At 55.5% G+C, this 21,124-nt stretch overlaps 1 protein-coding gene across 1 annotated transcript; it reads left to right on the top strand.

Moving 5' to 3' along the window:
• Positions 1–577: 577 nt before the first annotated feature.
• Positions 578–21,038, top strand: SOCS7 (suppressor of cytokine signaling 7). The gene is made up of 10 exons (XM_034070309.1): positions 578–1,449; positions 5,553–5,617; positions 8,401–8,505; positions 9,194–9,295; positions 10,065–10,195; positions 10,671–10,839; positions 13,241–13,369; positions 16,040–16,175; positions 16,482–16,639; positions 16,858–21,038. The coding sequence occupies exons 1-9, from the start codon at positions 626–628 to the stop codon at positions 16,600–16,602; spliced, it is 1,782 nt and encodes a 593-aa protein (XP_033926200.1). The 5' UTR covers positions 578–625; the 3' UTR covers positions 16,603–16,639; positions 16,858–21,038.
• Positions 21,039–21,124: the final 86 nt, after the last annotated feature.

Below are 21,124 nucleotides of genomic sequence, written 5' to 3'. Positions count from 1 at the left end.
GCAGTCGGGGAAGAATCACCCGCTGGTTCCCCATATGGCGCCGGCCTCAATCCCTCAGTTCCCCCCTACCCCGGCGATGGGATGGAAGTGGGGCACCCATAGGGATGTCCCCATAGGTGGTGGGTGCAGGGTCCCCATGACAGGGCCTGATCCCCCCCCGAGCTGGGCGATGCTGTCCCAGCTCCCACCCAGCACTGCCCCTGTTGCAGAGGGGACACTGAGGCACGGCGGCCGCTGGGGCCGCTCTCCCTGCCTGGAGCACCGGTGACTCCTCCAGCATCCCCGGGCAGGAGCCGGCCCCTCTCCTCCAACCGGGGGTGCGCAGGGGGCGAGAGCTGAGCCGGAGCCACCACAGGACGGCGCCGTCCACCCGTGCACTGCCCGGTGCCGGGGGGGGGTTCAGGCTCCCAACTCATTACCGGGACTGCCCCAACGGTGCCCGACCCCCCCCCCCCCCAACTAAGTGCCCCGACCCGAGGGGGGCGTGGTTTGCGTCAGGAGGCGTGGCCTGTGGCGGAAGTGAGGGGGCGTGGCTGTGCTCCGTGATGGTGTGTGGGCGGTGCGGCCCGGTCGCGGCCCCGCTCCGGGTCCCGGTGCCGGTCCGGGCCATGCGGCGGCCGTAGCCATGCAGGGCACCGAGCTGCGCGACGGGGATGCGGCGGCGGCCGCTGCGGCCTCGTACCGGGTGCTGAGCCGCCTCTTGGGCTATGCGGCCGGGCCGGAGGCGGGCGCGGCGGGCGGCGCCGGTACCGGCGGGGCGGCCGCGGGGCCGCTGGGCCTCGGCGCCGGGCGGCTGCCGGGCCCTGCGGCGCTGCGGAGCCCGAGGCCGCCGCCGCAGCTCATGGTGTTCCGCAACGCGGCCGAGGGGCGGCCGGGCCAGGAGGGCGGCCCCGCGGCCGGCGGGGAGCTGCTGTGCCCGCGGCACCGCTGTGCTCTGGAGCCCAAGGCCGGGAGCGGCTGGGGAGCGGCGCCGGCCGCGGGGCTGGGGCTGGAGCTGCAGCTGGCGGCGCTGGGGCTGCGGCCGCCCGGGCTCGGCACCAAGGGACCCGCGGGCTGCCCCTGCCTCGGGCCGCCGCCGCCGGCCGGGCCCGCTGCCGAGGAGACGAGCGATGCGCTGCTGGTGCTGGAGGCGCTGGAGCCGGACGAGGCCGGGAGCTGCTCCGAGGAGGAGCCGGGATCCCCCGGCCGTGCAGCCGCCAGAGCTACCGGTAGAGGAGCCCCCGCGCCGCCCGCCGCAGCCCCCGGGGGAGCCGGCCCCGGCGGCAGGAAGGGCTCGCTCAAGATCCGCCTCAGCCGCCTCTTCCGCACCAAGAGCTGCAGCGGAGGCTCAGCCACCGCGGACGCCGCCGCCGGTGGCACCGAGGGCCGGCGCTCCGGGGACCTGCCCGCCTCGGCCGGCAGCCTGACCGATGTGTGCGGGGCCCGCGGCCGCGAGCAGGAGGCGGGCAGGTATGGGGGTACCGGCACCGGAGGGGCTGTGTCCGGCCTGGGTGGGGCGGGTTTGGATGGGGGTTGTGGGGATAGGGATGGTTTTGGAGCGGTGGGATGGGGGCTGCAGGCATCAGAGGTGGTTTTGGGGTGATAGGGGCTGTGGGGAGCAGTCGCCTGTGTTGATGATAGCCTGGAGAGTGTGGGGTTGATGTGACAGCAGCCTGGGGCATGCAGCAGTGTGGCCCCATGGCACGGGGATACCGGGGGTGCCAGGGTTGTGATGCCTTGGTGGAAGTGGAGCATGAGCAGGTACCAGCCTGCACATGGGCATCACGGTTGTGTATAGCTTCTGAGCTGTGTTCAGGCCTCTTCCAAGCTGAGGCCTCATCTCCTGGAGCTCAGGAGAGGCAGGTGAGGAGGAACCTGCTGCTCTGGGCCTCACATCCTTAAAGGGGATGGGGGAAAACCATCCGGGAGCAGGATCAGCAGAGGGTGCCTGGGAGGAGCTGCTGGAGCTGCCCTGGGATGGCAATGGCTGAGCAAGGAAGTGCAGTGTTCTGGGGATGGGCTCTGGTGGCTCTGTGCTGAGACCCAAGGGGCTGGTGTTTCCTCTTGCAGAACGATGTCCTGAGGCTCCCCGGTGTCACCACTGGGCTCTGGCCTTGGTGGTGGTGATGGTGATGGTGGGTGATGCTCTGTAGGAGGATGTAGCATTGGCAACCAGAGGTTGACTGGGTTTTGTGTTAGGCTGAAGGGATCTAACCTGGGACCTATTGGTGTGGGACCCACTCCTGCTCCAGCCTCGTGTCTCAGCAGAAGACATGAGCTGCTTGATGCCAGCTGAGGAGGGTAAAGGGCTGATGCCTCTGGTGGCCTAGCATTTCCAGCAGCAGAACTGAGATCCCTCATGGAGGAGGCAGGGAGAGCCTGCCCAAGGCCTGTGCACCCAGCCTGGGAGCAGCAGCCAGTAACTGAATGGGCTTTGGGTATTGCAGCCCAGCCCTTTCCCTGTGTAAGGCTTTTGGGGTGTGTGGCCTCCTCAGTGAGGTGAAGAGCTGTTGATGGGTGAGCAGGCAGCTCTCCAGGCTTGCTCTGAGATGCTGACCTTGGGTCAGGTGTGGTAACGGGGCACCTGCACAGCCCAGAAGGCACCAGAGGCCAAAGTTACCTCTGTTCTGAAGCAGAGAGGGTGGGATCTGAGATGGGGCAGCCTCAGCTCCCAGCCCTGCAGCTGCTGGGAGGGTGTTTGAGCCCTGCCAAGCTCCCGTGCCTGGGAAGCAGCTTTAGACAAGGGCTTCATTCCCCACAAATGACTGAATGGGCCTCAAATGGTAGCAAGCCTGTAATGACATAATGTTCTGCTAATGGGCTTGTGGTTTATGCTGGCCTGGTAGGAAGGAGGCCAGGACCTCCCCCAGCACTGGCATTAGGCAGTGCAGAGTTGGCAGTTGTGTCTTCAGCAGGTCGGGGACAGATGCCCCATTATCAGTGCCTGGGTCTTGCCTTTGGTTCAATGGTCACATCTGCTCCAGCATCATACAACTCCCCTGCACTAAGGTGATTTTAACAGAGGTTACTTCAAGGTGCCTGATGCAGCAACTCTTGTGGTTCAGGGGCTGTTTGCTGCTGTCAGCTCCAGTGTCCCCTCCTGCTCACGAGGGCTGGGTTATTTGAATGATGCTTTTTGCTCCCTGGAGTGCAGCTCCTGGGCTTTTTAGGCTGTGGGATGGGTGTGCTTGCAGCTGGCATCTCCTCTGCTGGGAGGCTGTGCAGGGATGGCATGGTCCCTGTTGGTCCTGGAGGTCTCCTCAATGAGGATGAGTGGGTTGGGGTGCTGGGGATGCTCATCCTTGCCTAAGCAGGTGAGGTTTAGGTAAGCCAAGTTTGCTGGGAAGTGAATGTCTGACCTCAGCAGATGGTGCTTTCCTTTTCCTCTCTTCTGCTATGGCCTTTACTGGCCTTAACCCCCCCAGTGAATGCTGTCTGCTGGATCAAACCAGCTCCATCAGTAGCACGACCTTTCCTTGGTTCTGCTCAGAGCTGGAGTTTATGGGCCTGTTGATAGAGGATGGATCTGGTGTTCCCCATAAGCTGCTGCTGAGCTGGGCTTAGAGCAGCTTTTGGGTTAATTCCTGCCTCTGCTTGCTATGGGGCTCTGGTTGCTGACTTGCAAGTCTCTCTGGTGAAGGATGCTGATGGAGGGTGCTCCCTTGGACTGCACTGGTGTTATCTGTCCTGGCTCCTTTCTCCTTTAAACATCCATCTGAAGCACAATTCCTGGTCTTTGGAGTCACTGCTCAAGCTTCCCATCCAGGTTGGTGGAGGGGAAGCATATGGATTTAGGCACTGGTTCTATGGATGGGTGGATGCAGGCAAACCTGAGCTGCAGCCAGCATCTGCTGCGCATCACTGGTGAGGTTGGTACCAGGTCCTGGTTGGTAGCTGCATTGGTGACCTTGGTTCTTCACATGTCTTCATGTTATTACAAGCATAAAGTAGCACGTGGCCAGCTTGGGTGGCTGGGTGAGACTTGTCTTGGTGTTAACAGGGCCTTGGGATGAGTGGGAAGCTCCATTTCAGCATCGTTTGGATGCTGCAGAGCTTGAGGGCAGGAGAAGGATGTATGGAAGCCGCTTGTTTTGAGTTGGGAAGTGGAGGATCCAGTTCATGGGAATCGTTTCTTGCTCTCACCCTGCTTGCTTGAAACCAGACATCTCAGGAAGTGATGGTTGTAAAATGTTGGCATAAAATGTAGCTGTTTTGGTAACAGCAAAATGCCAGCAATGCTCCTTTCCGTCTGGCTTAGTGGGAGGGAACAGAGCTGTTACTATGTTATTCATTGATATTAGTCCAGAAGTGTAATTGTGTGTGTGTGTGGCTGATAATCAGGGAATCATCCTCCTTGGAATATGAGCCTGGACCTCAGGTTTCTTCTCCCTCTGGGATGGTTGTGTTGCATCTGCTCAGAGTGATCCTTCCAAAGCTGCCTTGTCCAGCTTTTGGAGGAGGCTCAGAGCAGAGCTGGGGGCTGGAGCCCAAGTTTTAGGCTCAGGATCAGTCTCATGCTGGGAGGAGGTTGGAAAGTGAAGATGATGCCCAAGAAGAACAGTGTCAGCCCTTTCCCAGTGTGCTTGCAGTGGAACTGGTGTGCTCTGGGCTGTGAGGAGAGCTGGTCTCTGAGCTCCTGCAGGTCTCGGTGCCATCACTTGCCTGCCTGCAATGGGACCGGTTCCTCTGGTCAGCACAGTGGAGTTGCACTATTTCATTGGGAGTAACCTTGTCTGAACCCACTACAGACCTGGCACAGGCTGCTCAGGGCTGGATGGGCCTGGCAGGATGCTGGGAAGACCCTTGTCAAAGCTGCTGGTGGTCTTTATTCTTGTGCTCCCTTCTTAGGTGGGACTGAGGGTCTGGCACCAGGGTTCCTCTGTTGGATTTGAATCCTGGGGGTGCCATGCTCTGTGCCTCAGTTTACCAGCAGTTTATGTGCCTACATCTGGATTAAGCCCCTTAGCACTGCAATAGGAAGGAGTGGGTTTGTGTGGGGAGAGCACAGTGCTTGTTATAAACCCTCTGGTTTGGAAAGCAAGCTGCATGGCAACTGCTGGGTCCTGGTCAGAGGTGCATCTGTAGCTGCCTCCATCCATCTCCCCAGCTCTGGGTGTAGCTCGCCTGCCCTTCACCTGCAGTTTGGAACCCTTTGGGCACTCGATGCCCTTGCTCCAGGCACAACCCCTCATTGCTCAGGGACCAAACCTGTTTGTCAAAGGCATTTGGCAATGGCTGCTGCAGAGCAATAGGGAGGCAGCGGTTGTGAAACAGCTTCTGGGCTCTGGTTACCACACTGGCTTGGGGTTCTTCTTCCTAAAGGCTTTATTAATTCCCTACTTATGGATGTGCTTCGGAGCAGGACGCAGACCTGGCTTTACTGGTTGACTGCCCTACTTAGGCCAAAGCACTGCTCTAGGAGTCCAATGAGCACGAAGCAATGGGATGTCTCTTGCTCCTGGAGTGAGGCATGGGGAAGGTTCTGCTGGTTGGAGGAGGTCAAACGATGTTTTCTTGTGGGATGCACCAGGTCGTCTCCTCTCCACTAACAGCGCTTCCCTTATTTCCAATAGGAAACACAGACTGACAAGAACTCAAAGTGCCTTTTCCCCGGTTGTGTTCAGCCCCCTCTTCACAGGTAAGGCTTTGGAAGATTTACAGCACATTTGGCTGTGAAAAGAGTACTTTGTGTTGGAAGGGACCTTAAAGCTCCTCCAGCTCCAACCCCTGCCACAGGCAGGGACCCCTTCCACTGGAGCAGCTGCTCCAAGCCCCTGTGTCCAACCTGGCCTTGAGCACTGCCAGGGATGGGGCAGCCACAGCTGCTCTGGGCACCCTGTGCCAGCGCCTCAGCACCCTCACAGGGAACAGCTTCTGCCTCAGAGCTCAGCTCAGTCTCCCCTCAGGCAGTTCAAGCCATTCCCCTTGGCCTGTCCATATAGATCCTTGTAAGAAGTCCCTTTCAGTGGTTGCACATCAGCATTTTGCAATTCCTCCTGTTGAAACACGAGGTGGAGGTGAAGGTCCTGGTCCTTCCTCTGCACAGGCCTCTGCATCCAAGGGGTTTGCAAAATCCCTTCTAGAGCAAAGACATTTGGCTTGAGACGGGCTAAGACCAAGTCCTCCTTCCCACCTGGACCATACACCACCGCTGCTGGCTCTGCAATAGGAACTGAGACCTCATCTGTGGAACATGGTTTCCCCCTTTCCCCTTGTCCTGCTGGTTTCTGACCTTTCCTTTTCTGCTGGGGTGGGGGGAAGCTGGTTTATAAATGGTGTGAGGGGAAGTCCTGCTCTGCTCTGGACTGAAAGGCTCCCAGTCACGGTCATGTGCCTCTTGTGGTCTGGGTTCGTAGGCAAAGCAGTCCCAGCCCCAGGGCTTGGGGCTTCCTTGCGTGACTCCTGTCTCCAGACTTGCATGAGCAGGAATCTAAGGGCACGAGTGAGTATTTATGAGCTTTGGGGGGGGGGTTACATGGTCCCTTATGGAGATCAGATTCTAAATAGATTCCTATTGAGAGTCTTAGTGCAGAGCAGAGGAATCAAATGGGATTGTGCAGCCTTAAAACCGATGGGTAGGGCTGAAAGCCTCTTGCTGTCGGTGGAGGTGATGGAGAGGGGGATGTTTTGTGTCCCTGAGCAGGGCAAAGCCTCTTTGTAGAGCAGTGGTGAAGTCTGGTCTTACTCTGACCTGGTTTAAACGTCAGTGAAGTTCCCTTCAAGGCAGAGCATTTGTTTGGCTTGCCTGAAACTAGGAACAGGCAGCTTCTGATCCATTCCTGATGTTGCCTGTAGCTCCTTCAGCTCCTGCAGAAGGGGAATCACTTGAGGGTGATTCAGCTGTGCTGGTGCTTGTTCTCTTCTCCATTCCCACATCCCTTCAGCCCGTGTCCTGAGGACAGGGTGGCACGTTGAGGACTTGCTCCTCATGTGATGGGACTTGGTTCCTCAGTGTCATCTGCAACCCAGGGCTGGTGCAGGCAAAAGTGGCTTCTGCTGCTTTGTCAGCTGTTGCTGGGGGAAGCTGTGAGTATAAACACAATAGTGACAGTGCCCTTGGAGGGGGTTTTCCTGTGCAGAAGATCATGGCATCATCCCCAAAGTCAGTATCTGCCTTTGGGTTGGTGTTGACTTCAGTCTTGCACTGCTTGGTTTCTTCCATGGCTCCTCCATTGTGGGGTTTTGGAGGCTGGGACAGAATTCAAATGTCTGGCCCAGCTTGCACGAGTTCCTTGGGGATTTGCTTCCAGGTTAGTCCGTGGGATGAAGGAAAGCCTTTGGGAAGGCTCTCCTTGAGCATCCCTTGGAAGCATAAGCCCATCACAGCCTACCATTGCTGCCTTGGGAAGGGTTGGAAGCTGAGTTCCTGCCCTCTTCCCCTTAGCCTGGTTACCTTTTAGTTTTGTTTGCCCAAGGTGGATGCAGCCTGGGCACTCTATTGTTAAGGTGTGGAAATGAATGAGTGGTTTTGTGCACGTGTGTGCTCACACCCTGCACCCTAGGGGGAAGGCACCTTGGATAATACCCCCCCTAAATACTGCTCTTGCCATCGCTTATTAATAGACAGGAGTCTTAAAAGCAGAAGGAAGCTGAGTCAATCTCGTCCTCTCTAATGCATGGTGAATACGCTGTCAGGTGGGTGATGCTGTGCACGGTATCTGGAGCAGGAGAGGAGCTCCCTGCCCACAGGAATTGAAATCTAAGGCAGCCAGATCTTGTTGTCCTTGAGACCATGGTTTGGGTCTTTGGGATGATGGGGTTCCAGTGCTGGTGTCCATCAGAGCCTGGCTAAACTCAGTTTTAAGCCTCAGCTGTGGTAGCACCCCTTAGAATCTCTCTTTGGGATTTGGGTGTTTTCCTTTTGCCTCTGCATCAGTCCAATACTGAGGCTGATGCTTTGACCTGGATTTGCTGCCTTCCTTTCTCTCCCATGATTTTAGACTCAATTTAAGCTTTTCTGGGTTTAAGTTGGACATCTTAATTTGTGTGGTTATTTCCCCCAGCAGTATCCTGGATCTGAAGCCTTTTAATGCTCGGCAAATTCCAGTTATTTAATGTTAAAGCCTGTCCAGTTCCCTCTGATTAATCTGAAGAGCTGGTACCCTCCTGGCCTTTGGCATAAAAGTACAGCACTGATGAGCTCTGCTTGCTGTGAACTTGCTGCTGAAAAGGTCTCAGTGCCTTCCTCATCCCAGCATCCTGGTGTTGGACTCCAGTGGGATTCAGTGCCGGTGTCATTCTCCTCTGCCTGACCTTTGGGCTGTAGCAGCCGAGCGAATCCATGTCTCCAAAGGGAAGCAGCTCATGAGATCGTGTCCCAGAGCCTGCAGGGGTTACTGCCCCTTTCCCCCTCCCCATGCTCAGCCTCTGCATGCCCTGGAGCAGGGCTGATGCTGATGGTCTTGCTCCACTAACCCACAGGTGAAACGGTGTCGCTGGTGGACGTGGACATCTCGCAGCGAGGACTGACCTCCCCTCACCCTCCGACTCCACCACCTCCACCCCGACGAAGCCTCAGCCTGCTAGGTACTGTCTTGGAGAGCATCCTTGCTCTGTGTCCCTATGGGAGCCTAGGAACTGCCCTTGTAGGGAGGGAAGGGGAGAGCCTTGAGCATCCCTGGCACTGGGCTCGCTGCCTGCTCACCCTTCCCTAGCAGAGGATTGCTTTTGCTGTTCCTGGCTCAGTGTTTCTCCTAGATCAGCCAGGAAGGGCGGGCGATGGGGCAGCAATGTGAGGTGGGGAGGTAACGTGTTGGGTTTGTAGCATTTCTGCTGCTTTTGGGAACTGCTGCTCCCTTTCCTGCCCATCACCCAGCGAGGCTGGTTCCTTTCTGTGCTCTGTAGTCAGTGCAAGCTCCATGGGAGTTCACCTGGAGCCAGGCTCAGCTGCTCTTCATCCTCCTCTGAGAAGGGGCTAAGGAAGGATCAAGTCAGCCTTAGCAAGCAGCACCTTAAACTGCACATCCCATGTGCTGGGGCTGTGAAACCTCCTTTAAATGCCTGTGTTATGCATGTGAGGAGCTGGAAACCAAACTCCTCCAGCCTTGGGGAGCGTGTGAGGCTCCGAGCTGGTGTGAAGCAGCAGCAGCAAGAGGAGGATGCTGAGCTGCTGGTGGGAAGCTCCATCTTGGCTGCCCCTGGCCTGTGTGTGCACAGTGCAGAGCTCGCTTGCTTCCCTGTTTTCTGAATCTCTCTTGCCTCTGTTCTCTCCTAGATGATATCAGTGGGACGCTGCCTGCATCTGTCCTAGTGGGTCCAATGGGCTCTTCCCTGCAGTCTTTCCCTCTGCCTCCGCCTCCTCCACCCCATGCCCCAGGTCAGCTTAGCTTTAGCAGCAAGGCTCTGGCTTTCCCTTGAGGGATCTGGAACCTTCTGGGGGGTTTGCTTGGTAGATTCTAAGGCTGCACTTTGGGCTTTAACAGCAGTGGTGCTGCCTGCAGTGCCTGATTGGGGCCGTGCGGTCCTGCACTGTAGGGTGCTCAGGCACTCTTGTGTCAAGGCTCCAGTTCCCTTGTGGTTCTTGTTGCTCACAGGGGTTTTCTGAAGCCCAGCCCTGCACCAGCTTTCTCCTCAGCTCAGCATCTCCCATTTGCTCTGCTTCCTCTTGGGTTCAGCCCACCCCAGTTTGTGCTGTGTCAGGGAACATGGGAATGGGAGAGAGCTGTGGGAGCAGGGTTTGGTGCAGGAGCCCTCGTTCTGCCAGCCAGCCTGGTGTGCATCCAACTGAACAGCACACTGGGATGCTTCCTGTGCATTTACCCTCCTACTTTCGGTTTCCTTCAGCACCCACAGAGCTTTAACTGCCCCTTTTTTCAGGCTGTGCTTGTTCTTTCCAATGGGTGCTGCTGGGCACTGCCCTGCAAGCTAGCAGAAGGAAATAGCAGTGAAGGCACTGAGTTAGTTCCCTTGGAGGAGCAGACAGTGACTCCCCTGTGTCCTTCACAAGGACATTGCCCTCCCATGGGTCATCCCAGCTTCCTCCTCCCACTGCAGCTCCTGCATCTTCACCTCCAGAGCCATGCAAGGGAGACAGGGGCTGAGCTCCCTAAGGATGACCAAGGCCTGGGCTGTGTCTCCCTCTGCAGATGCCTTCCCACGGATTGTCCCTCTGAGGCCGATGGAGGCGATGCCCGGCCAGCCTGCCCAGCACCTCCAGTGCCCCCTGTACCGCCCCGACTCCAGCAGCTTCGCAGCCAGCTTGAGGGAGCTGGAGAAGGTAACGGGGATGTGGGGTGGGGGCACCAACCCCAAGGGAAGGGCTCTGGGTCTAAGCTCTGCTTTTTGGGGACTAATGGTCCCTTTGATAGACTTCATAGAGTGGTTTGGGCTGGAAAGGGCCTCAAGATCACCGATTTCTAACCCCCTGCCATGGGCAGGGATGCCTCACACTAGGGGTGCATAGATTTGGGAGCACAAGATTAGGATAGGACTGGAAAAAGCCTCCTGCCTGTCTCCCAGTGAGGTCTTTGAGTCATTGTGTGGAATGAAATGCTTTCATCTCATCTGTTCTTTCCCCACTTTTAGCTGGGAAGAGATGTGATGGTGCATTCTCATCCAGGAGCAAGTCCCAACCATCCCTGCTCCTGGGTGCACACAACAGGGCACTTCCAATTTAGCATTTAAAAGGAATTAACAACGGGAGCAAATGCTGTTGTGTTTGGTTGCTGATGTTCTGCTGTCTCTCTTCCTAGTGTGGCTGGTACTGGGGACCGATGAACTGGGAGGATGCAGAGATGAAGCTGAAGGGGAAACCAGATGGGTCCTTTCTGGTCCGAGACAGTTCTGACCCTCGTTACATCCTGAGCCTCAGCTTTCGGTCACAGGGCATCACCCATCACACCAGGATGGAGCACTACAGAGGTAAGAGCCATGCATGGGTGGTTCTGGTGATGCTGCTGACCACAGTGTGATCTCAGGGGCCCAAAGCAGTGTTCTGGGCACAGAGCTGGCAAAAGAAGGGGAGTAGCATTGATGTGTCCTCACTCTTGTGCTGAGGTTCTGCAAGAGGCCTTAGGAGCCAGGCTTGACTTTACTTCTTGGGCTTCAAGAAGTGATTCTCCATAAAACTGAGGAGCACCAAAGTTCCCTCAGGCCTTACTTTGGAAAACTGCACCTGAAGAAATGGTGATGGAAGGGTCCTTAGGACCCTGTGTCACTGAGATGTGAGGTACAGCACAAGCCATCACCCGTCAGCCTTTCTCCCTGCGAAATGAGAAGTGATCTCAACGTGTTGCAGCTCAGCACCTTGCTTTGTTCTCCCCCTGTCCAGGGATGCTTAGCAGTGGGATCAGCTGCAGTAGGTCCCAGGCTGAGGCTTTAGCTCCACATGTGGTTTCCTGTACTAACTCCTTGTGCACACTGTCCTCAGGCTCAGGAAAACACCCAAGAGGCTCCGTGCAGCTGCCCTGTGACCAGTGGGCAAGCTTTAATAACAGCTGCCTAGAGAGCCTTGTCATTAACTGTGCCTGAAATGATGGGCTCAGAGGCTTCCCAGCCAACCTGCTGTGGAAAACAGTGGTTTGCAGCCCTTCAGAGCAGAGCTCATCCTTTTCTCCTTGTCCTTGCTCCAGGGATGCTGCTGTTCTCTCCCAGTTCTGCTAGCCAAACCTGGCAGCTCTTCTGGTCTTGAGCCCCTCTCATGGGGAGGTGGCCCAGTATTCATTGTCACCCCTCTAGAGCTGCAAGAATCTCTTTCAGGTGGAGGGATGTGAGGCTGCCTGTGCCATGGATTCTCCTCCATAACTGAGTTTTGGAGCAAGTCTGGCTGCTTACTTTGGGGTTGGGTTATTTCCCTTCTCTGAGCATCCTTAGCCCAGTGCTCTTCCCTTTCCTCACTGCATGGATGGAGCTTGGTGCTGCCACCTTCCCTCGAGCATCTCTCCCAGCCATGGCATTGCATCAAGGACTGCATTTTTTGGGTGCAGTGCTTGGGTCTCTGTCGGTCCCTGTTCTCCCCCCCCCCCCCCAGGCCTGGCTGCCTTGTGCTGAATGTGCTGCAGCACCCTGGAAAACTGCAGACTGGAGCACTTTGAGAAACCAATGGAGATGACAAATGGGGAGACTGGGGGAATGGTAAGAGCAATGCTTGACCTTCAGGATTCAAGTAGATGAGGAGAAGAAACCAGCATTTATTTGTCTATTTTTAGGCAGGCTGAGGATGCTGGTGCTTGTCCTTTGCATTCACTGGCCAAGGGCTCGTACAGATCCAGGATTCCCAAGAATTACCTGTGATCCTGGATGTTTAGCACGTGCTAGCCCAGATCATTGCTCCCAAACTGGCCTGTGCCAAGGGTGAGAGGTATCTCCTCCCAGTAAGGCCTTACTGGAACAAGCTGTGGGCTGTCTATAGCCCTGTAGTGCTGCTTGCTGTCCACCCTACAGAAAGCTGTGAGTGCTGGACATCCAACAAAGCTGCTTCCTCTACTGTTTCTGTAGCAGGTTGGTGCTGCAGGGCCTGTGATGGTGCTGGGGGGGTGCTGCTTGCCTGGGTACCTCTGATTTGGCTGGTGAAAGGGCCTAAATGGCTGCGTTTTGGTGCAAGGAGGAGGTGTCTGCTCACAGCACAAAGACTGTGACACTGGTCTGACGTGAGGCTTCAACTCAGCCTCTTTGGAGATGGGTAAGCAGGGTAGAGGGTCTGCTTGCCCCTCTCCAGTGTCAGAGTGTACTGCTCCAGCTCAAGGCACCGGATCAGGTGGCAGCACAGGTGGGGCTGCATCCGTGTGCCTTGCCCCTGCTTCTAGCTTGACAGTCATTTAGATTAAGGTGTTTGGAACAGCCAGCAAGAACATAAAGCTGCTGAAATAAGTGATCCTTGACAGCCTTAAGGCTGGCAGAAGAGGACTCCAACACCTGGCTCACTGCTTTTACATACCTCTGTATGTGGGCTTAAGGGCCTGGATGCGGCAGCTCACTTTGAGAGTGCTGTTGAGGGGATGCTGCAGAGCAGGGACATCTCTTCATGCTCTGTTCAAGTATGTCTTGGTAGTTTTAGACCCAGCAGTTGTTGCTGGCTGCTCACAAGTTCAGGCAAGCCTGACCTGAGGTCATTCCTTGGGTTACAGTTGTCATATGATGTAGTTCTGTGTATGCTCAGCTCTTGGAGAGCACTGGGTCCAGTGGAACAGCATCTTCACAAGCTGGTGCCACTGGTGTTTCCTCTTAGTGCCATTTCTAGGTTTGAGAGCATCACTCCTGGCTAAATGGCCCCTTTTGCTGCCAGTGCTCCTATAAGATGAGGCCTTTTCTGTTCTGTTGGAAGGGACCTTCAGCCTCTGGTGCCATCCCAAGTTTGAAGACCGCTGCCAGTCCGTGGTGGAGTTCATAAAGAGAGCGATCATGCACTCCAAAAACGGGAAGTTCCTCTACTTCCTCCGATCCAGGGTTCCAGGTGAGTGTCCTGCTCTGCCTCTGGGGGAGGTTTTCCTGTCATCAGCTGCTGGTCTGTCCTAGAGAGCCAGCTTAACATGGCTTTGGTTTGCTGGGCTCAGTGCATCCTCCTCTGCATCCTTGCCCATTGACTTCAGAAGGATCCTGAGGAGCACATCCCTTACACCACTTCTTGTGCTAAGTGGAGACTCGTGATAAGGAGACCTCCTAAAGCTTTCTTTCCAGGAGTGTGGAAACATAACACAAACCCCCACTGTGACAAATGGAGCTGGAGACTGGAATGCTACTCCCTCAACAAGCAGCTGTTTGGCTACTAAAGGTCTTCTTTCTTCCCTCCCCCAGTCTCAGTGCTGCTGTTCTCAAGAACCACTCCATGCTTTGTAGTTTCCCAGCTCTCCCTTAGCTGAAATCCACCTGGGGCTGTCAGGAGGGAGAGACATTAAGCTGAGCTGTGGGAACGTTTCCAAGTGTGAGCTCAAAGTGAGCCTGGAGCTCACTTGATAGATGCTGTAGATTCAGAGTCCCTGGGGGGACCCTGATGCCAGAGCCCATCAACAGGCAGGTGCTTGCAAGCAGGGAGGGAGTGTTAGCGAAGCTTTGTTGGAGCATGTTTGATTGCATGCTGCTGGGATTGCAGAGTGCTTGTTTCCCCATCCATCAAGCTCTGGCTCCTTAAATGGGCTCCCATCTCCTGCCTGCTAAATCTGGGCAGGCAACTGGACCAGTATCCTCTGTGCTTTTTGTTTCACTCGTTTGTCCTGGTGTACCAGCAAGCTGGCCAAAAATTCCAGTGTGAAAGGAAGGGGAGAGCTTGCCAAGTGGGCAAATGTGCCCCTTAATTGTGAGGGAGCAGCAGTGGGGAACAGGATCTGGAGGGCGGGTGAGTGGGGATGCTGGGAACAAAAGGGAGCAGGAATGGGAATGCTGCTGTGGTGAGATGGGTGATGGCAGTGAAGCAGAGAGGAGCAGGACTGAGTGTGAGGATTCCTGCAGTAAATCTGTTCCCTGCCTCCATTGCTATCATGCAAGCAGACCCTGATGGTGATGGTGACCTCTCTGACACTGCAGCATGGAAAGGATTTGGCCCAGGTTGTTTCTGGTCCGGAGGAGGGATGGGATGCTCCTGTGCAGGGTTCCCAGCAGTGCTGGAATCACAGCCTGGCTCTGTTCAGTGTTGCCCTCTGCTGCAGGCACTGCCAATAACTGGAGAGCTGATGTAGAACATGGCTGTGCTTTGGGAGGAGAGGGATGGGAAGCTGGTTTTGCTATGTATCCTCCCTTCAAACAATCCTTTCAACTCCAAGATGCTTTTCCTTCCTGATCCTGACACTTCTCCCCTTTGAGAATAGGGCTTTGAGGGCTGAGGACTCCAGGGAAATACCTTAAAGAGCACTTGCTCTAGAAAATATCTTTGAGAACAGGACCTCACCAAGCAGTGCTGAGGGGTCCCTTCTGCCTGGTCCCCACACAGGCTGTGCTGGCTCCTGGTCCTGCACCTCTCCCTCCGGGTGCAGCATTGAACCCGGGCGCTTCTTTGAGTCGCTGCTCCTTGATCCTTGCAAAACGAGGTCTCACCCTGATGCCTCATCTGTAATGGGGGAACCTTGAGGATCTGCATTCCCCAGAGTGCTCGTTAGTGCTGTTCTCCTGCCCAGCCGGTAACCACTGCTTGGAGGAAGGGGCACTTTCCAGCTCGCATCTGGCTCCTGGCAGTGAGGCATGCGGCGAGCTTGGAGCTCGTGCTGCAGCCCCGGAGCTGCTGGCTGAGCTCCCAGAGGCTAATTCCTTTCTATAGGAGAATGGGGGGGGGGGGAGAATCCAGCCTTCAATTGATTGCTGTTCTTTGCTTTCTCAAAAGCTGGCTCACAGCTTCCTGAGCTGCCCGGAGCAGTTTTGAGCCCATCTTAGTGTGAAGAGCTTTCCCTTTTCTCCTTTCTCTCCATTGCCCTCGGAGACAAGCCAGCAGGAGGGGGTTTGAGTGTAACTGGCTTTGAATCCTGCTGCAAAGGACAGATAAAAACCTTGTGCTGGGAATGAACCCAGCTCCCAAAGAGCCTTCCTGGTGCTCCTGCCCCGACCTCTTGGTTCTGAGGGCTCGATTGTTGCCTGGAACGCTGATGGGAGGAGGTGGGGTAGAGGGAAAGCTGGATGCAACTTGCTTCCAGCCCTGCGAGGCTGCTGCCTGCGTGGGGAGCTGCCTTTGTGCCCAGCCTCGTGACCCCAAGAATGAGCAGCTTGAGCTGGCCAAATCCCCCAGCTTTTTCATGCTGCGCAAGAAGCGCCCAGAGGCTTGTGCAGAGCAAAGCCTACGTGCGGCTCATGCTGCCTGCCCTCTCCTTTGGCTTCCTTCTGCATCCCTTCCACACTCTGTTGCTTCTCGGTATAAGCGATGTTTCATGTACGAGTCCATGGAGAGAGGTGCTTGGGAGCTTGTGGTATCCCAGGATCTGCTTTTCCACAGTCACCCCATGACCTCCAAACTGTTGCTGTGTTGTGAGGAAAGCTGAACCCTGAAAGGTTTGGCTCCCTATTCCCAAGCAGCTCCAAAGCAGTGGGCTCCTGGGATGATGTGCTATCCAATACAGCCTTGCAGAGAGCGCCAGCTTTTCCTTGCTGCATCAGGAGTGGTTTCTTCCTAACATAACACCTCCAACCCTGCTTTATTCCCAAGGTCTCCCTCCAACGCCTGTCCAGCTGCTGTATCCAGTCTCCAGGTTCAGCAATGTCAAATCCCTGCAGCACCTCTGCCGCTTTCGGATCAGGCAGTTGGTCCGAATAGACCATATTCCTGAGCTCCCGCTGCCCAAGTAAGTCTCTTTGGTTTCCTCCCTGACCCTCACCTTAGCAGTGAGAAAGTGTCTGTACCTGCAGCAAGGGATTAGTTGGCTTCTTCCACCTTGGGATGACATGATAAATATCCTGAGGTGTGTAGGGATGCATACAGGAATGGTGACCAGCTCGGGAGTGAGGTGTTACCTGCCTATGGGGTACAAGCTCCTGTTCCTCCTGGATGTGACTGTGCTGAGTGGGCTTGGGGAGAGGTTCTGGTTATCCTCATGGTGGTTGGTGTGGCTGTGGTTAATGGTTAAAGCTTCTGCCCATTCCTTCCCCAGGCCCCTGATCTCCTACATCCGCAAGTTCTACTACTACGACCCCCAGGAGGAGGTGTATCTGTCCCTGAAGGAGGCTCAGCTCATCTCCAAACAGAAGCAGGAGACTGAATCCTCCACGTAGCGAGGCTGCCTCACTCACCTTGTTGCTGTCACTGATGGTACGTGTGTGCTGCTGCTCTGGGGGTCAAACATAGATCATCCCATTCCCTTTGGCTGCAATGAAAACACAAAACCCTCCCAGAGAAGCTGTGGCCATTCCCTCTTTGACCATTGCCCAGCTTTCCCTTTGGAAGGGGGTGAGGCTTCTGCTGCTTCCTTGTGCTGGAGCAGATCCCACAGGCTGCTTGATCCCTCTCCCCTTTATTCTCCCCACTAGGAATTTGATTGTTGCCATCCCGTAGCCCAAGCCTGGCTGTGGTGGAAGGAGGCACGCACGGGGAGCCTGCTTCTGCGGGGCTGCTTCTGCTCTCAAGCTCTTTTGTACAGAGAAGAGGGTTCAAGACTCCGAAGAAGCACAGCGGAAGGGGAACAAGAGCCTCAGCTCCTGCCTGAGGGAGAGGGGAGAGAGCTGAGCCCAGCTCGTGGACCCCTTGCAGAACAAAGAATGTCCTGGCACTATTTGCAACTTTGGGAAAGTTTTTATTTTTTAATGTCTTTTGGGTTTGGTTTTTATTTTCAGCATGAGAAATAACTGTCCTATGATCAGCTGAATTGCATTGTCCTCCCTTGGAAACTTCAAGGTGGGGAGAGAGGAAGAGAGATGGGGACTCTCTAGGAAGGCCATCTGCTCCAGGCATGATGGCAGGACTGGCCTTTGGCCCGTACTGATGGGGAGATGCAGCCAGAGAGCTGCTTGGAGGCAAGACTGAGCCATGGTGCCAGGCAGCTACATGGAATAACCTCTGGGAAGCATGGAATTCTGAACAGTGGGCAGCCGAGCTTTGCAACTGGGATTTGCAGGATGGGCCCATAGGCTTTTAAGTTGGGCCCAAGGAAGGACAAGCACGGGAGCCTGTTTGGATGTCATGGAGCCTTCTGCCAAAGGGAATGGCTGCTGCTCCTCTGAGGAGGCCTCGTTCCCTTAGCAAACACTGGAAGGTTTTGCTGAGCCTCTGATAAGTGGAAGGAAGGAGGCAAAGCTGTGGCTGTAGCTGTTGCTGCAGCCCATGGACCAAAGGTACTTGCTCCAGCGATCTCAGCCCTGCAGAGCCATGGGATGTGCACTTTCAGCCTTTTCTCTGGCTGTCTCCAGAAGCTGTGAATGAAGTGGCTTTGTGCTGAGCTGTGAAGGATCTCGACTGGGAGTTGCTGGGGCATTAAGAGGCATCTCTGGGCTGACTTGGAGCAGGAAGCAGATAAGTGAGGCTTCTCCTAGAGCAGCATCTGAGCTCTGAGCTCGCTGCTTCCTCCTCTCCCTGGGATGTCCCTGGAACCACAGCAGTTCAGAAACAGTCAAGCCAAGAGGGGGGGTTGCTCTTGCTGTGTTTCTGGGCTTGGCATTGGCTAAAAGACCCCTTCACCCCATCAAATCTGGTCTGCATTTCATGAAGTTTAAAGTTTGCTCCAAGGGATGCTGAGAAGCATCTTTCCTCCTGCATTTACACGAGCAAATGTTCCTGTGCTCTCAACCCTGCAGCAGCATGGGCTGAAGATGCGATGCTCTGGTGGGGCCTGGGGCTGTGGAGCTGAGCACTCAGAAGCTCCAGGACTTTGGTTTTGCCCTGCAGAATGATCTGAGCCCTTGAATCAGGCACAGTCCTGTGGATCTTAAAGCAGCCTGCAGGAAACCCCCCTATTGTCTGCCTCTGCCAAGTGTTGCTACGATGGGTGCTAACGAACCCTGTCCTTCCGCCCCTCACCATCACCTCTGGCCTCAGGTTTTGGCTTTGGAGGGAAAAGGATGGTTTTAAAAAGGATTTGGCTTCCAGATGAAACAAACTGAGCTTCAGATTGTGCAGAAATACCTCATCAGACACTGCTCACTACTGACTGTGTCCCATGGTTGGGGCAGTGCTTACCAGGAGCTGCCCCAAGATGTGCTCATCGGCATATCCCGACCCTTGGTGAAATGGGAGCTAATCCAGCCTCCAGCTCCCATGTCCCTGTGTGGGGAATGGTGCTGTTCCCTCCCCTGGCTGTAGACCTACAGCTCACACCCGGTTACCAGCAGAGCCTGCAAAATGAATGCAACTGCTTCAAGTGAAACGCACAGCACGGCATGAATGTCAGGGGGGAAAGGTGGAAGTGGAATATCCACAGCATCCCGGCTGTCCGTGTGCTGAAGAGCTGGGTCTTCCAACTTATCCCTATGCTGGGAAGGAGAAACTTCCCGAGAGCCAAGCCTGGGCTGGTGCCTGTCCTGCCCAACCCTATGCCAGTGAAGAGCAGCGTGCCTGGGGCATGTGTGTCCTGCCAAGCTTCCCAAAGAGACCCCGGAGACAAGGATACGATGGCCTGGATGTGTGAGATGGGAGTCCCCCTTGCCCAAGCTGGGGAGAAGCTGGTCTTCTCCCTAGTGCAATGGTAACGGCATCGTTTTCACTCCATCCTTCCCTGTTCTGGGATGGAGGGGTGCAGGCTGGGTTTGGGAAGGGGAAGAAGCCAACCAGGGAAAAGTGGTGCTGGGAATGAGGGCAGAGTCCCATTGCTGGGGTGGAACCACAGAGCCTGGCCCTGTGGTGGGTCAGGAGCTCCCCATGTACCCCCCAGAGCTCCCCTTGGGATGGATGGGGTGGCCTTAGGGGCAATACTTGCTCTCCTTGCTTCAGGATAGGCAGGAGAGCTGCCTGCAGCTGACAGTGCTGGATGTGATCCCAAGGGTAACCGGAGTTAACAGCCTTCCCTTGAAATCCAGTTAAAGTAAAGCTGTTCCCAGAGTTCCTTCCAATCCAGGTGTGAGGGGAGGAACCTGATCTGTTTGAGCATGGAGAGGGTTCAGAGCTCTTGTTCCAAGGCTGGATGTGAGTGGAGCAAGAAGAGAGGGGTCTTTGGGGTGGGATCTTGGAGAGGTCAATCCCGTCTTGCCAACGGATCCCCATCCCTGTTGGGGGAAGGACCAGGTGATGTCTGCATCCGGCCTGGAATGGTTTTGTCCTTTGGTTCTGGAGGATGCTCTCATCCTGCTGATTTGGAACCAAACTTTATGGCCTCCTTTGTCCAACCTTGAATTCTGCAGAGCTGGTGCTTGTTCCTCCTCCAGCAGGGAGCAGGGGCCGATGATCCATGAAATGGACCATATTAAAACTACCAAAGCGCAGAGAGCATCCATGGAAAAGCTCCTTTTCCAGCTGGATGGCTGCAGCCTTCAGCCATGTGGTGGACCTGGGTAGCGAGGTCCCACTTTGCTCCTCTCCCTGCAGCCTCCTTCACTTCAGCAGGGAATTCCAAGAAGCCCAGGGCAGTTTTCCATAGGGAAGTCTTTAGCTCAGCATTGACCTTTCTGAGGCCAAAAGAAGGGATGAAAAGGATTCCTCTTTGGTTTGGTTTGGTGGGAACCACCTCAAGCTGCTCCTGTCAGAGAGAATCGGTGGGTTTGAAAGCACCAGGCATGGGGTGCTCCCATGTGGGATCAGGTTTTAAACCCTAAAGGTGCTTTTGATGGGGACCTTTGTTACCATGTGGGTGCAGGGGGATGTGCAGGCTCTGCTGTGGATCTTGGCTGGGACCGTTTTGGGGAGGAAACCACTGGAAAGCTGGGTTTGCAGAAGGATCGTCCTGCTTCCATTAGGGAGGGAGCTGACCCTTTCCCTTCCTCTTTCTTAGTTAAAGTCTGCCTTTGGGATGCTTTTCCCCTTAAAACCTGACCTTTTGGAGGGCTCAGTGTGGGGCTGCTGGCACCACCCTAGCCCCTTGGGCTTCCAGAGCTGGAGTGCTCTATCCAAGCATCCCCCATAGCCCAGCGTCTTCCAGGTGTGATGGGGCAGGCGGGACCCCCCCAACCACCCCCTGCTGATGGGGGTCCCCCCCTCTTTGTGCCTCCAGCTGAAAAGCACAACCCAGACCCACAGCATCCCCCCAACCAACATCCCCCAGGGGCGCCAGGTTTGCCTTTAGAGGAGGAAGGAGCAGACTGGGGGCAGCTCCTGGTGCTGCCTATGGCCAAGCAGCCTTTGGGACCACCCTTGGGTAGCAAAGCAGCTTTGCTTCCTTTGCCCTTTTCCACTTGGTGTGTGTGTGTGTGTGTGCTTTTAATTTATTCAGATAGTTGCTGTATAATTTATTTTCCTAAACTCTATTAAAAAAGTCACAGAAAAGGTAAATCAGCCTCTGCGGCCCAGCTGCGAGCAGGGATGCTTTTGATACAAACACCACCAATGCACTTTTGGGTGTGTTTGGTTATTTTTGGGGGTGGGAAACGGGGCTTGGCTGTATATATTGTATTAAAGGCATGTTTGGCCTCTGGTGTGGAGCCGTTGGTAACTGCTGCAGGGCCTGGGGTTGAAGCTGGTGTGGAATTCCCAGGTTTGGGGTTGGTTTTCCTTTGCTTTTTGGGGAGGGAGAGCGGATTCCAGTGGTTGTAACTCATTTCCAGCGTCGGTTTGACTCATGGGGTATGGTTTTAGGGGGTATTTTTTGGTGGGGGGGAGGGGGAGAGGGGAAGAGAGTGGGGGTTTGAAATAAACTCGGTAGAAATTGCTTTATGT

The sequence above is a fragment of the Melopsittacus undulatus genome, chromosome 17 (genome assembly GCF_012275295.1).
Source record: "Melopsittacus undulatus isolate bMelUnd1 chromosome 17, bMelUnd1.mat.Z, whole genome shotgun sequence".
Lineage (NCBI taxonomy): Eukaryota > Metazoa > Chordata > Aves > Psittaciformes > Psittaculidae > Melopsittacus > Melopsittacus undulatus.
Note: the sequence above shows the minus strand (reverse complement) of the source record. Positions and strands in the feature narration are given on the sequence as shown.